Below are 13,100 nucleotides of genomic sequence, written 5' to 3' on the forward strand. Positions count from 1 at the left end.
TCACTCCCATGCTGTGCTGACCACGCAGTCCTTAGGGCGTTCAAAGTAGGTGTGAGAGGACTTATTTTATAATGTCCAAACCATCATAAAGTATGTGAATATTTGTTGGTAGCTTGTCTTTAAAGTATCTTCTCCCTTTAAAATTTTTTATTTTTGTTTAAAAAGAATGAAAGAAGCAGCTCATGTTGTAAGGAGAGTCCCCAAATTTTAAGGGAACTGGTTGACAGACTTTTCAAAGCTTTGAAAAATATGAAAACATATTTTACTGAGCTTTACACTGTAGGATAAAAAGGATTATTAAAAAATGAAAACATTCTTAATTTTCTGTAGCTTTTTTTTCTTTTTGTGTTGCTGGGGATTGAAGCCCCAGGGCCTTGTGCTAGGCAGGCACCCTACCGACTGAGCTATATCCCCACCCCTTCTGTAGCTTTTTTGCCTCTTAATTTTTCATACCACTATTACTAGTAAGCTTTTTGTTGTTGAGTTCTTATGTTTTGAAAAGGTGTTTAATTTGCCTCTATAAGTCATACAAGATTTTGGCAATGCGTAAATATGGAACATTGCTATTTGTTGCATGTGGTATTTGGCAGTGTTGTCTCATCCAGTTTTTAACTTATTCTCTAATCTCCCCAAACTGAGTTGTGAATAAACAGAAAATAAAAGTTGACACTTGTCAACTGTGCTGAGTGTCAATGAGAACATTGTCCTCACACATTCTTCTGCATCCAAAAAAAAATCTATTTTTCTATAAAAACCACCTATTTCACTTAGTCTTAAAAGATTATTAACTGTGTAGCTCTCTTTATGATTAAATCTAGTTTTTCCCTCTTTTCTGATTTATTATAAGATAATTTTGTTCCAGGTAGGTTGGTTTAGTCATGTTACTACAGTATGAGCAGCTGTTTGGATCATAAGAGCTTTACTCCTTTTAGTTCTTTCCTGGTACATCCAAATATTCTCATCCTGCTTGCGTGTGTGTATGTGTATAATATACACATGTGTGTATATTTACACATTTGTCATATCTGGTCACAGTTTGATAGCATATTGTAGTTTATCCTAAGCATCTGATAGCAGGAGATCTGCTCACTGTTCATATTCTACCCAGAGTGAATCTGAACTGGGAAGATGATTTCCCCATGGAATAGTGAATTACACAGAAATGATGGAAATTAAGAGGAATTTATCTAACTTATTATACAAATATAATTAGTAATTAGCAGCTTTTGGGACAAGACTGTACTTGTATATACTGCACACGATTAACATTTACTCCTCTCTTATTGTTAAGATAGATATTTCCTATTAGATTTAAGAATAATCATGTCCCTCTTAGTCTGCACTCATATTTAGAATGATAAAATGAGGATGTTACAAATTTGATCGGTTGTCTTATATTTTAGATTAAAATGTAGACATTTTGTTTATTGTATTTTCACATTCTCATTATTTAAAGAAACAAATTGATTCAATATTAAATTCACCTCCCCTTGATATGATTCTCTGGGAATTAAAAAAATTTGATTCTAAATTTAACCTTTGACCTCTTTTAGGCCTTTAGATGTTATTCTGGAAAAGCTTCAGTGATGGACCAAAGGAAAAATGACAGTATTGTCCCTAGTATCACTCAGTTAGAAGATTTTCTTACAGAACACAATTCCAATGTTGTTTGGCTCCTTGTTGGTAAGTAGAAGGTATTTTCTTGTGCTTTATTGTTTTACATATGGTTTAAGAACGGCTATATTTTAAGCAGTGATTAACTGAAGTTGGGATACTACAACACTGTTTATTTATTTTTAGTAAAAGATTTTGATCTGTCTGTGTTTCTTGAATATTTGCTCTGGAAACCTCTTTGGAAAGGCTTTCTCAGGTTCCTCCTTTTCTTAGGGGTGATAGGAGGAGGAAAGAGACATTGCACGTAGTTTCCTTTTCCTGTTTCAGATCACCTGTATACACACACACACACACACACACACTTCCATTTGTTTAATTGTAGAAGTAATAAATCCTCATGGCCAGTGTGGTTTTACTGTAGAGTAGCCTGGTTCATCTTTTAATATGTATTCTCACTCCTATGTATTTTGCAGTAGGCTCTGCTGTTTACACTTTTTGTTTGATATCCTAGAAGTTTTCTAGGTGTATGCAGATAGTTCAAAACAGCATATAATTAAATGGCAGGAGAGGAGAGGAAGGGGAATATGAGTGAATGAATATGAATGAATGAGAGGAAGATATACAGAAATAACAGCAGGAAAGGGAGTGATTACCATAGGCTGTTATTGCCCAGGAAGTTTTCATTAAAGAGGGATATTTGATTTTAACTTTGGCTTAGGAATTGGAATGTAGAGAGGAAAATGGGAAGGGTGAGGTAGGCAAGTGAGGGTGGTGACCTCGTGTGCCGGAAGGCACAGACATGCTGCAGTAGTACAAGGTAGGTTTTCTTTTCCTTCGACGTGTTGGGCAGTTAAGGCCTGCCGACCTTAAACCGCCCAGCTGTCTTTCTCTGAGGACAGCAGAAGGGGTGGGGTGGGGCTGTGGGCCAAGCTGCAGTATTTGTAGAGGATATATAACACTTCATGGTGACTGCTACCATTTTCTATTTGACGCATTTGAATTCTTGTAAATTATTAAAGGAAATTAAAAGCGTAAAGTAAAATACCAAATATTAGTATGGAACAGAACTTCATAAAAGCAGTGTTGGAGGTTAGCTTCTGGTTTAAGTAAGGACAGAATTCTTCCATATTTCTTATCCTTCCCCTTTGTATCACTGAGGATCTCTGACTTTTTCTATTCGATACCACCTTTCTTTAAGGAAAAAACAATGATTGCAATAAACAGTAGCATTGAGTTATTATTTTTAATTCCTTGTGATCTACTAGGGGCCTTGTGCTGTTGACGGCATGCTAGAGCAAACAGGCCACAGTGCCCAGGATGTGCAGTATGAAAAGCATATTTCTCAGCAGATGCCTTCTGTATTTATAAAGGGCCTATAACAACCTGCCACGGAAACAGTGATTTACAGTAAAAATTTGTACAAAATAACTTTAAACTTAAAACCCAATAGCATAGCATTAAAATAACTATAAGAGTTTTTAGGAATAATTTTTTGGGCAGATTATAGTAGCCTGCTACAAAAAAATTGTTACCCTGAGAATTGTTACACTTTTTTATGACTCCTGTGAATGCCTTTTCACATAATTTTTAAAAAGTTAAGAACTTCATGTGATATTGCTAAAAGGTTACACATGATAGCCTTAAATTATTTTTTCCAGTTACAGAAAATAGTTACATACTTTTATAAAGGACAAGTAAAGGAATATTGATTATCAAAACAAAATTCTTTTCATGTGCTTTGCTTTTTGTATATTAATGTATATTTTTATATATCACATATATTTTTGTATATTCATGCACTCTTTTTGGAAATACACATTTTATAGGTGACTAAACTTTTCATAAAAAAACTAGTCAAATTTGAATATCATTTACTGTAACTTATTAGATGGTATCCATCAGAAGTAGGTTACTGTTACAGCAAAAATTACAGCAAAATATCTAGTATAAGGTGATCTGTTGATATATGTGCCTTTAGATGAAAATTCCAACTTTTCTGTTTTTTAAAGCAGAGAGTGCTGATTTAGGTCCCTGACCTAAAAAAAATAAATCTTCAGTTTTCTTTCTTTTTCAAGTGATTGTAGCCTGTTCGGGGAAATAACTTAGGAATAAAATTATGTGTGAGCATTTTGCCTAATAGAGGTGGCTATTTTTCCAGATGTTAACAAATATGGACTTTCTCTTCCCAGAACATCATTACATGTTTAGCAACTAAAACAGAGCACAGCCATGAAAAAGTAAACAGGGAGGAAAAAAAAAAGAAAAAAAAGAAAGATATACTTGAACCTGGTTTAACTTATCTGATTGGGAACTGTTTTTTTAGTTAATGGCTGAAAAGATCTCTAGAGGAAAGTTGAATAAGGTAGAATCAACCTCTAGTTTTAAAATTCCAGGTGCTAAATTTTAAGAGGATAGATTACTATATGGAAGTAAGTCTTATCACTTCTGTTGTTTTTGTTTTTGTTCTTTTCCTCCCAACAGCCACTATTTTGTCCTGTGGATGGATTATTTATCTCACATATTATAATTCTCGGAATGTTGGTCTTATTTTAACACTGGTTCTTAACAGATTGTACAAGCATGGCTATATCCATATTGGTAAGTTTGTCTAACACAATTTTTTTCTTCCACAGAAGATGTATATTATAAATTTTTTTATTTCATAAACATATACCAGCTTAACCTTTTCTCATGAAGGCTAAAATAATCTAACTGGACTTCTCTCTCATGCAGCATTCCTAGAGTTGAACTACCATTTGGTTATTGTCTTTTATCCCAGTCTTATTTTTTATAGTGCTTGAATAGTAACTTTTTGACTTTTCTTTAACTTATAAAAGATGCTCATTAAAAGTATTTTAAAAGTGTAGGGACTGGGGCTCAGTGGTGAAGTGCTTGCCTAGCACATGTGAGGCAAGCACATGTGAGGCACTGGGTTCAATCCTTAGCACCACATAAAAATGAATAAATAAAAGTATTATGTTCCATCTACAACTGAAAAAAATAAAAGTTTAGATATATATAAAACACAGAGCCAGGTGTGTGGTACTTACCCCAATCCCAGCAATGCCAGAGGCTGAGGCAGTAGGATTGGTAGTTTGAGGTCAGCCTGGGCAATTTAACAAGATCCTATCTCAAAATAAAATACAAATAGGGCTGAGGGTACTTGCCTAGCATGCTCAAGGGCCCTGGGTTCTATCCCTAGTACCATAGAATTTCTTAGAGAAGTCTACCTTCCAGAGAAAATTTTGGATGTTCAATGTTGTTATTTTTTTAAAAAGCAACTCATACTTTAAAAATACTTATAAGTTGAGATCATCCTGTGTATTTCATTTTGTGCCCTGCTTTATTAGCTTAATTTCTGACCACTTAGTGATAGAAAGTTTGCGGGTAGATAGGAGAATATATTAGGAACAGTGGGAAAATGGGAGGAGGGCTGACTGGATCGGGCCATTCTTACCTTACTTATATTTGAATACTTCTCAGTAGAAATAAGTAAAACTCCTTTCAGACGTAAGTCATCTTTCATTAATTTGGTTCCTGCAATGATGGAAATTGATGGATGGTGAATTATTTACTGCTTTGGTTTTAATGACTGAGTACATATATTTAAGGGAATTAGCCACATAAAGTACCCACTTAAACCAATTTCCTCATGTGGTGGTTAGTTGCTCAGTTCATCGTAATGATATGTGTGACATTTTTTGTTAAAATGGTCAAAGAATAATGGAAGTCAAAACCTAGGAATTAGGGCTGAGGCTGGGTAGCTCAGTGGTAGAATGCCTAGCATGTGTGAAGCACTGGATTCGATCCTCAGCACCACATAAAAATAAATAAAATAAAGATATCGTGTCCATCTACAACAAAAATATTAAAAAAATAAAACAGACTTAGGAATTAGACCAGAAACCCTGCAACTGCTGGAAGAAAATGTAGGCCTAATACTCCAGTGTTGGCATAGAAAGTGACTGCCTTAACAAAACTCCTAAAGTGTAAGAAAAAAATTAAAAAATCAGCAAGTGGAATGTCATAAAATTGAAAAGCTTTTGCACAGCGAAGGGAATGAGTGTGAAGAGAGAGCTACAGAATGGAGAAGATCTTTGCCACTTGCTCCTCAGGGCAGTTAATATTCAGAATATACAAAGAACTGAAAAAACTTAGCACCAAAAGCAAAACAGAGCAGAAAAACAAAAACATAACCCAGTCAATAAATGGGCAAAAGAATTAAACAGACATTTCTCAAAAGAAGAAATACAATTGGCCAACAAATATATGAAAAAATGTTCAACATCTCTTGCTAGAGAGCAGTCGGAAATGCAAATCAAATTTACAGTAAGATTTCATTTTACTCTGGTCAGAATGACAATTATCAAGACTATGAATAACAATAAATACTGGTGAGTTTGTGGGGGAAAGGTACACTTGTACTTTGCTGGTGGGCCTGCAAATTAGTTTAACCACTCTGGAAAGCAGTATGGAGATTCCTCAAAAAACTAGGAATGGAACCACCATATGATCCAGCTATCCCACTCCTCAGTGTATATCCAAAAGATTTAAAATCAGTGTATTACAGTGATGCAGCCACATCAATGTTTATAGCAGCACAATTGATAATAGCCATGCTATGTAGTCAATCTAGGTACTCTTCAACAGATGAATGGATAAAGAAAATGTGGTGTGTACACACACACACACACACACACACACACACACACTGTGGAGTACTATTCAGCCATAAAGAAGAATGGCATTATGGCATTTGCTGGTAAATGAATGGAACTGGAGACTAACATGCCAAGTGAAACAAGCCAGCTCCCAAAAGTCAAGGGTTGAATGTTTTCTCTGATATGTGGAAGCTAATTCAAAATAAGGGGAGGAGGGAATTAAGAAAAGAAAACAAAAACAAAGGGGAAGAGGGAATTTCATCAAAAATAGAGGAAGGACCAGTAGAGTAGATGAAGGGGATTGAGGAGAAGAAAGAAGGGAAATGAAAGAGCGGCGCAGTGCACCTGATGGAGATTTCTAGTACGCATACACGGATGTGGCAGGGCAGGTCCCGTCGTCGCGTGATTCCACGGCACAGTGACTGAAAAGGAAGAAAAGGAAACTGTAAATAGGCTGAACTGATTGACTTGGGATTGGCGGATGGAGGGTCGTGCTGGGGACGGACCTGGAGTAGGAGGGCTCCCTGCCTTTGCGATGTGTCAGGGTGTCCCTGCGTGGTATATGACTGATGATAATAGACAGTCTGCAGTTCTCTCAGGGTGAGAGCGGAGTGTGAAGAATGCTGAAGTAAGCTTCAGGTGCTTCATCATATATGAGTTACAATACAAGACAGTTATATTAATGACTGTTATTTTCTCCTACAACAGGTTCCTTCTCTTTCTCTGTTCTTTCTGGAAAAGTCATGGTTCGTGAAATCTATTATATTACAGAAGACATGTCTATTAGGTAACAATTTAAAAAGTACTCAACCATGAAATATTGTAAAAATATTCTGATTAAGGTGTTTTATTTACTATGACTTGTTCAAGTCAGCCATAAAGTCATTTTCTTGAGTTGGGTGTACTGGTGTGTGCCTGTAGTCCCAGCTGCTCAGAAGGCTGAGGCAGGAGGCTCATTTGAGCCCAGGAGATTGAGAGCAGCCTAGGCAACTAAAGACCTCCATCTCAAAAAATTCATACTTGGTAAATTGATCTTTTAAAATGTTTTTGTCAGTAGATTAATTTAGCTATATTTTATTTAGAGACAGGCTCTCCCTGAGTTGGTTAGGGCCTTACTAAGTTGCAGAGGCTGGCTTTGAACTCACTGTCCTGCCTCAACCTCTGGAGCTGCTGGGATTATAGGCTTGCACCACCACACCCAGCTACCTCACCGTTTCTGGTGTAGATTCTTGGTGGTTATTTGTAATATAAAGTCCAGGGCATTGATCATCCATTATCAACGTTCATCATCAACGTCTCATCCACTTTTAGCTCCTTTTTAGAGATAAGCTTATAGAATTATTTAGCATTTGTTAGCAACTCTGAAGAAATACAAATCAGAATGTAAGAGGAAATCATGATGTTTGCAGTCTCCTCTTCTATAAGCCTTGAAGAAAAGCTTGTATCCTTTTTGTTTCTCTTAATATTTGTTACTTAGAAATTCAAAATTTGGCGTTAGTTGAGAGGTGCTAGGATTTGGCAACACTTACGTAAAGCTGTAGGAAGCAACTTCTGTGCTATTCTAAAATATTTCCAAATCAGAAGTAAAAAAGAATATGAGTACATACAAGATGACAGATCACTTTTAGAAATGAAGAAGTATCTTTTTAAAAGTTTCCCCTTAGTGTGCTAATCTAATATCCCCTTTTAAAGTTTGACTTATCTATTTAATTTTTATATTTAAAAAATATTATTTAAAACAAAATTATTTGTTAGCACATTTTTCTGTTACACATAACATACAGCACAGCATTACCCAATTAGAACAATCTAATATTACAAAACACATACATAATAAATATATATGTTTTGCCAATTAAGAATTTTCAAAAGAATTCCTTCCTTTTTTAAATGGAAAGCTATAAAATACTTTGTAGCTCTTAGTTCTGAAAAAAGATGTATATTTATGTATATTAGTGCCCTTTTGAGAATTTTGTTTTTTGTTTGTTTTCAGTTGCCTACCTAATTAAGAAATGAGTTAAGTAAATTGTTCTTATTTTTGTCATGCGCCTTTCTTAGAATTCAAGATGGATTTATCATTTTTCGGTGGTGGAAAATGTATAACCCAAAGCAGAAACAACATGGTAAGTGTTCATTTCTTTCCTGTTTAAAATCTTTAATCATAGCAAAATTTCATTTACAGATATTTTAATGTTCCACTTCTTGATGTGAATGTTTTTAGGAGCTGCAGTGTTCTTAGAACTCAGTTTTACCTCTTGGTTGAAAATCTGTAGCTTTCTTGCTGCCTGCTTAAGTCCAGTCACTTGTTCATGCAGTGTTACCCTCCGCCCATGTTTCTCTTTGTGGACCTAATGTGCCTGGTAATTGGCACTGCTTCTCTGCACTCTGTTCTTTCCAGCACGCTGCATCTTCTCAGCTCCTGTGGCTCACTCTACCCCACCTTTCCCCCGCCACTGGCTCTGCCTCCTCAGTGAGGGTAGGGTGAAGAGAGAGGCCCCAGGCTGCCTTCTGGGTTTGCTCTTGCCATCAGAGCCTTGCCTTTGCTGTCTCAGAGTTTGCTTCCAAATCATCTTTCATGTTTCTGGAAGAGCTTCTGTCTTTGCCCCAAGCCTCTTCTGTACATTAACTGTTTGAGTGGCTTCAAGGAGAGTAGGCCCTATCTTTATTTTCTAGAATTGTGCTTTTCAGGCTTTTGAACTCAGAAACCTTTTTATTTATATAAATTACTGAGGATTCTAAAGCCCTTATTTGAGTTCTGTTTATATTTATTGCATTAGAAATCAAGCTGATAATTTTAGAAATATTTTTCAATTCATTAACAATACCGATAATCCATTATGTATGAAAAATAATTTCCAAAGCAAAAAAAAATAATGAAAATAATAGCATTGTTTTACATTTTTCAAATCTTTCTGCTAGCTTGAACTCAGGGTTCTAATGTATGCTAGGCAAGCACTCTACCACTGAGCTACATCCTCAGCCATTTTTTAAATGTTTAAATGTTGAAACAGGATCTTACTAAGTTGCTGAGGCTGGCAATGAACTCCGATTCTCCTGCCTCAACCTCCCAAGTAGCTGGGATTATAGCCTGGCACATGTCTCTCTGATGTTCGATTGAATAGAAGATGGCTGGAATCTCACCTCTGCTTCTGTATTCATTCTGTTGAAGTGCCATCTGTCCTATACCCTTTGAAAAACTCTACACTCCACTCGTGGGAGACTTGTGAAATAGTCAAATATCTCAATAATGTTATGGATATAGTTTAGACATTTTGGACCCCTGGAAGAGGTCTCAGGATTCCACCAAAGGTCTCATACTTTTGAGAACTACCATTCTTGAAAATTGTAGGTGGGCCTAGTAGCATAGGGTCTGAAAAGGATGGATCCCCTGCCTTTATTAGTTACAGGATCATCTGTGTTCTGGCACCTACTCATATTGAGATTCTGAGTATGTTTTTTCCTCCCTGTGGTTCTAAGGTTCAAATCCAGGGCCTCATGCATACGAGGCAGGTGCTTTACCATGAAGCTCTGCCTCCATGTTAGATTCTCCATGTAATTTTGGATCTTTCCAATTAAATATTTGTTTGTTTTTGTTTTTTGGCAGGGTCACCTAGGCATTTTACCATTGTATATAACTTTCCTTCTACAATAAAGTAGGTTTAAAATTGTGAAAGTTTATGAACTTATCACAGGTTTGAGCCAGGCTGAATTCCTTTAGATGTCACCATCATGTCACTGTTTGTACTTCCTTTGTCATTACTCCCTTCCCCATGTGACTCTGGCACTCCTTCATATTGTATATCATACGCTCTTTCTTGATGAGGCTGGCATGAAGGGGTCTGAAGAATTAATGAAATCACAGTGATTAGAAATTAGAATAATGGGCAGACTTCAGTGGGAAAGTATTTTAACAGCTGAAGTTGTTCATTAGTTAAGTTTGACTTAAGTTTTATCCTATGGAAAAATATTGGAGGGCATTTGAAGTGGCCTTTTGCAGTTTTTCATCTGTCATTTAGAATGACTGTGTAATTAGTAGTCTTTAGACTGATTTGAGAATATCCGTTGTTAATGCAGCATTTTAATCACGTCTTCACAAATGACATTCTCAGAGAAAAAAATTTTTTTTTTTTTTTTTGTCAATATGTTAGTATACTAGGAGTCTTAAGTTTTGCCTTTTTCTAAATACAAATGCATTCTGAATTTTGACTCATTTTTCTACATTATACACGTAAATTTTGTGGAGTAAATATTCTTGATTGTTTTTGTATTTTATTTGGCTATAAGCCATAAAGGTAGCATTTAAGTAAAGGTGTGCCACAGGCTTGCTTATAATGGATAGATGATTAGAAGTCTTTCCTGGGAGCCATGTCCTTTTAATTCAGTTCCAGCTGTTGACATTCACTTGATTGTGAACTGACCCTGTATGTCTGCCTCTGGTTCAGTTTGTGAAGTCTATCTAGTTTGTTCCTTAGAGATGGGTTTACTCTAGGAATGTATTTTTCCATTCATATCACGCTTCCGTTAATCTTGCAGTCTATTTATTATATAATTTGCTACTTTGACTTAAACTTGTTTTTTTTTTAATGCTTTTACTTTTTTTTTAATTAAAAATCATAAATTTACATAGGGCAATGTTGTTTGATTCATTCTGTTACTTTTTCCCTTCCCCCCCACCCCTCCCACCCCTCTTTTCCCTCTATACAGTCCTTCCTTCCTCCATTCTTACCACCTTCCTTATCCCTAACCCTAAACCTAACCCTAACCCTAACGCTAACCCTCCTACCCCCCATTATGTCCCCATCCGCTTATCAGCGAGATCATTCGTCCTTTAGTTTGTTGAGATTGGCTTATCTCACTTAGCATGATATCCTCCAGTTTCATCCATTTACCTGCAATTGCCATAATTTTATCATTCTTCATGGCAGAGTAATATTCCACAGTATATATATGCCACAGTTTCTTTATCCATTCATCAACTGAAGTAAACTTGTTTTTATGTTTAGTTAACATAAGTTATATTGTTAAGATTACAGTGGAGCTGAACAATCCTCTTTTTTTATGTAGCTGCTTTATGATTTTAAAAGAAAAATGTAACTTCTCGTATATTAGAAATTTCATGTTAAATTATTTTCAGTGTTCATGTGAACAGATATGGCTGTAGAGGGATGGGTAGGTTGGGAAGTAGAGGAAGAGGCCTGTCTCTTATCCTGTGCTGTTTATCCCAGGATTCCAAATAACACAGTTTTGAAACAGTTGATTTTAAAGTCCCTTGTTAATTTGGAAATTAGCCAATGCTTGCAAAACTCCTTGTTTTGCAGATTAAGAAACTAAAATTTCTGTGATTGTAAATTGTAGCACTAGACTAAAAACCTTGTTTTGCTCACTTTGATTCCAGTTCTTCTTATATTACTAAATGTGTGTGTGTGTGTTTGTGTGTGTGTGTGTGTGTGTGTGTGTGTGCGTGTTGTGGTGCTGTAGATCCTGTTACACACCAACCATAAAACCTTCTTGCTAATAAGGTCTAAATAGGTTTGGAAATTCTCATCATAAACACTGATTATAGTGTATGAGAGGAATGAAGGCATTCGTATTATCCAGAGGCCACTGAAAAAAATTTTTTTTCCTTTTTTTTTTTTTATTAAAAATCATAAATTTACATAGGGCAATGTTGTTTGATTCATTCTGTTATTTTTTCCCTTCCCCCCACCCCTCCCACCCCTCTTTCCCTCTATACAGTCCTTCCTTCCTCCATTCTTACCACCCTCCTTATCCCTAACCCTAAACCTAACCCTAGCCCTAACGCTAACCCCTCCTACCCCCCCATTATATGTCCTCATCCGCTTATCAGCGAAATCATTCGTCCTTTAGTTTGTTGAGATTGGCTTATCTCACTTAGCATGATATCCTCCAATTTCATCCATTTCCCTGCAAATGCCATATTTTATCATTCTTCATGGCGGAGTAATATTCCATTGTATATATATGCCACAGTTTCTTTATCCATTCATCAACTGAAGGGCATCTAGGTTGGTTCCACACTCTGGCTATGGTGAATTGAGCAGCTATGAACATTGATGTGGCTGTATCTCTGTAGTATGCTGATTTTAAGTCCTTTGAGTATAGGCCAAGGAGTGGGATAGCTGGGTCAAATGGTGGTTCCATTCCAAGCTTTCTGAGGAATCTCCATACAGCTTTCCAGAGTGGCTGCACTAATTTGCAGCCCCACCATCAACGTATGAGTGTACCTTTCTCCCCACATCCTCGCCAACACCTGTTGTTGCTTGTATTCCTGATAATCACCATTCTAATTGAGGTGAGATGAAATCTTAGGGTAGTTTTGATTTGCATTTCTCTTATTACTAGAGATGTTGAACATTTTTTCATATATCTGTTGATTGCTTGTACATCTTCTTCTGTGAAGCGTCTGTTCATTTCCTTAGCCCATTTGTTGATTGGATTATTTGTATTCTTGGTGTAGAGTTTTTTGAGTTCTTTATAGATTCGGGATATTAGTGCTCTATCTGAAGTATGAGTGGCAAAGATATTCTCCCACTCTGTAGGCTCTCTCTTCACATTGCTGATAGTTTCCTTTGCTGAGAGAAAGCTTTTTAGTTTGAATCTATCCCAGTTGTTGATTCTTGCTTTTATTTCTTGTGCTATGGGAGTCCTGTTAAGGAAGTCTGCTCCTAAGCCAACAAGTTGAAGGTTTGGACCTACTTTTCTTCTATAAGATGCAGGGTGTCTGGTCTGATTCCGAGGTCCTTGATCCATTGTGAGTTGAGTTTTGTGCAGGATGAGAGATAGGGATTTAATTTCATTCTGTTG

The 13,100-nt window shown here is 36.3% G+C and overlaps 1 protein-coding gene across 12 annotated transcripts in view; it reads left to right on the forward strand.

Moving 5' to 3' along the window:
- The window catches only part of BLTP1 (bridge-like lipid transfer protein family member 1), a 191,708-nt gene that overhangs the window by 15,237 nt on the left and 163,371 nt on the right, over positions 1 to 13,100 (forward strand). For all 12 annotated transcript variants that reach the window (XM_079153382.1, XM_079153390.1, XM_079153387.1 and 9 more), the window contains 4 exons: positions 1,554 to 1,683; positions 4,096 to 4,212; positions 6,984 to 7,062; positions 8,334 to 8,398. In XM_079153382.1, the coding sequence (XP_079009508.1) occupies positions 1,587 to 1,683; positions 4,096 to 4,212; positions 6,984 to 7,062; positions 8,334 to 8,398 (358 nt within the window). In that variant the 5' untranslated portion in view covers positions 1,554 to 1,586. The remainder of the gene's footprint in view (positions 1 to 1,553; positions 1,684 to 4,095; positions 4,213 to 6,983; positions 7,063 to 8,333; positions 8,399 to 13,100) is intronic.

The sequence above is a fragment of the Sciurus vulgaris genome (assembly GCF_902686455.1).
Source record: "Sciurus vulgaris genome assembly, chromosome: 9".
Classification (NCBI taxonomy): Eukaryota; Metazoa; Chordata; class Mammalia; order Rodentia; family Sciuridae; genus Sciurus; species Sciurus vulgaris.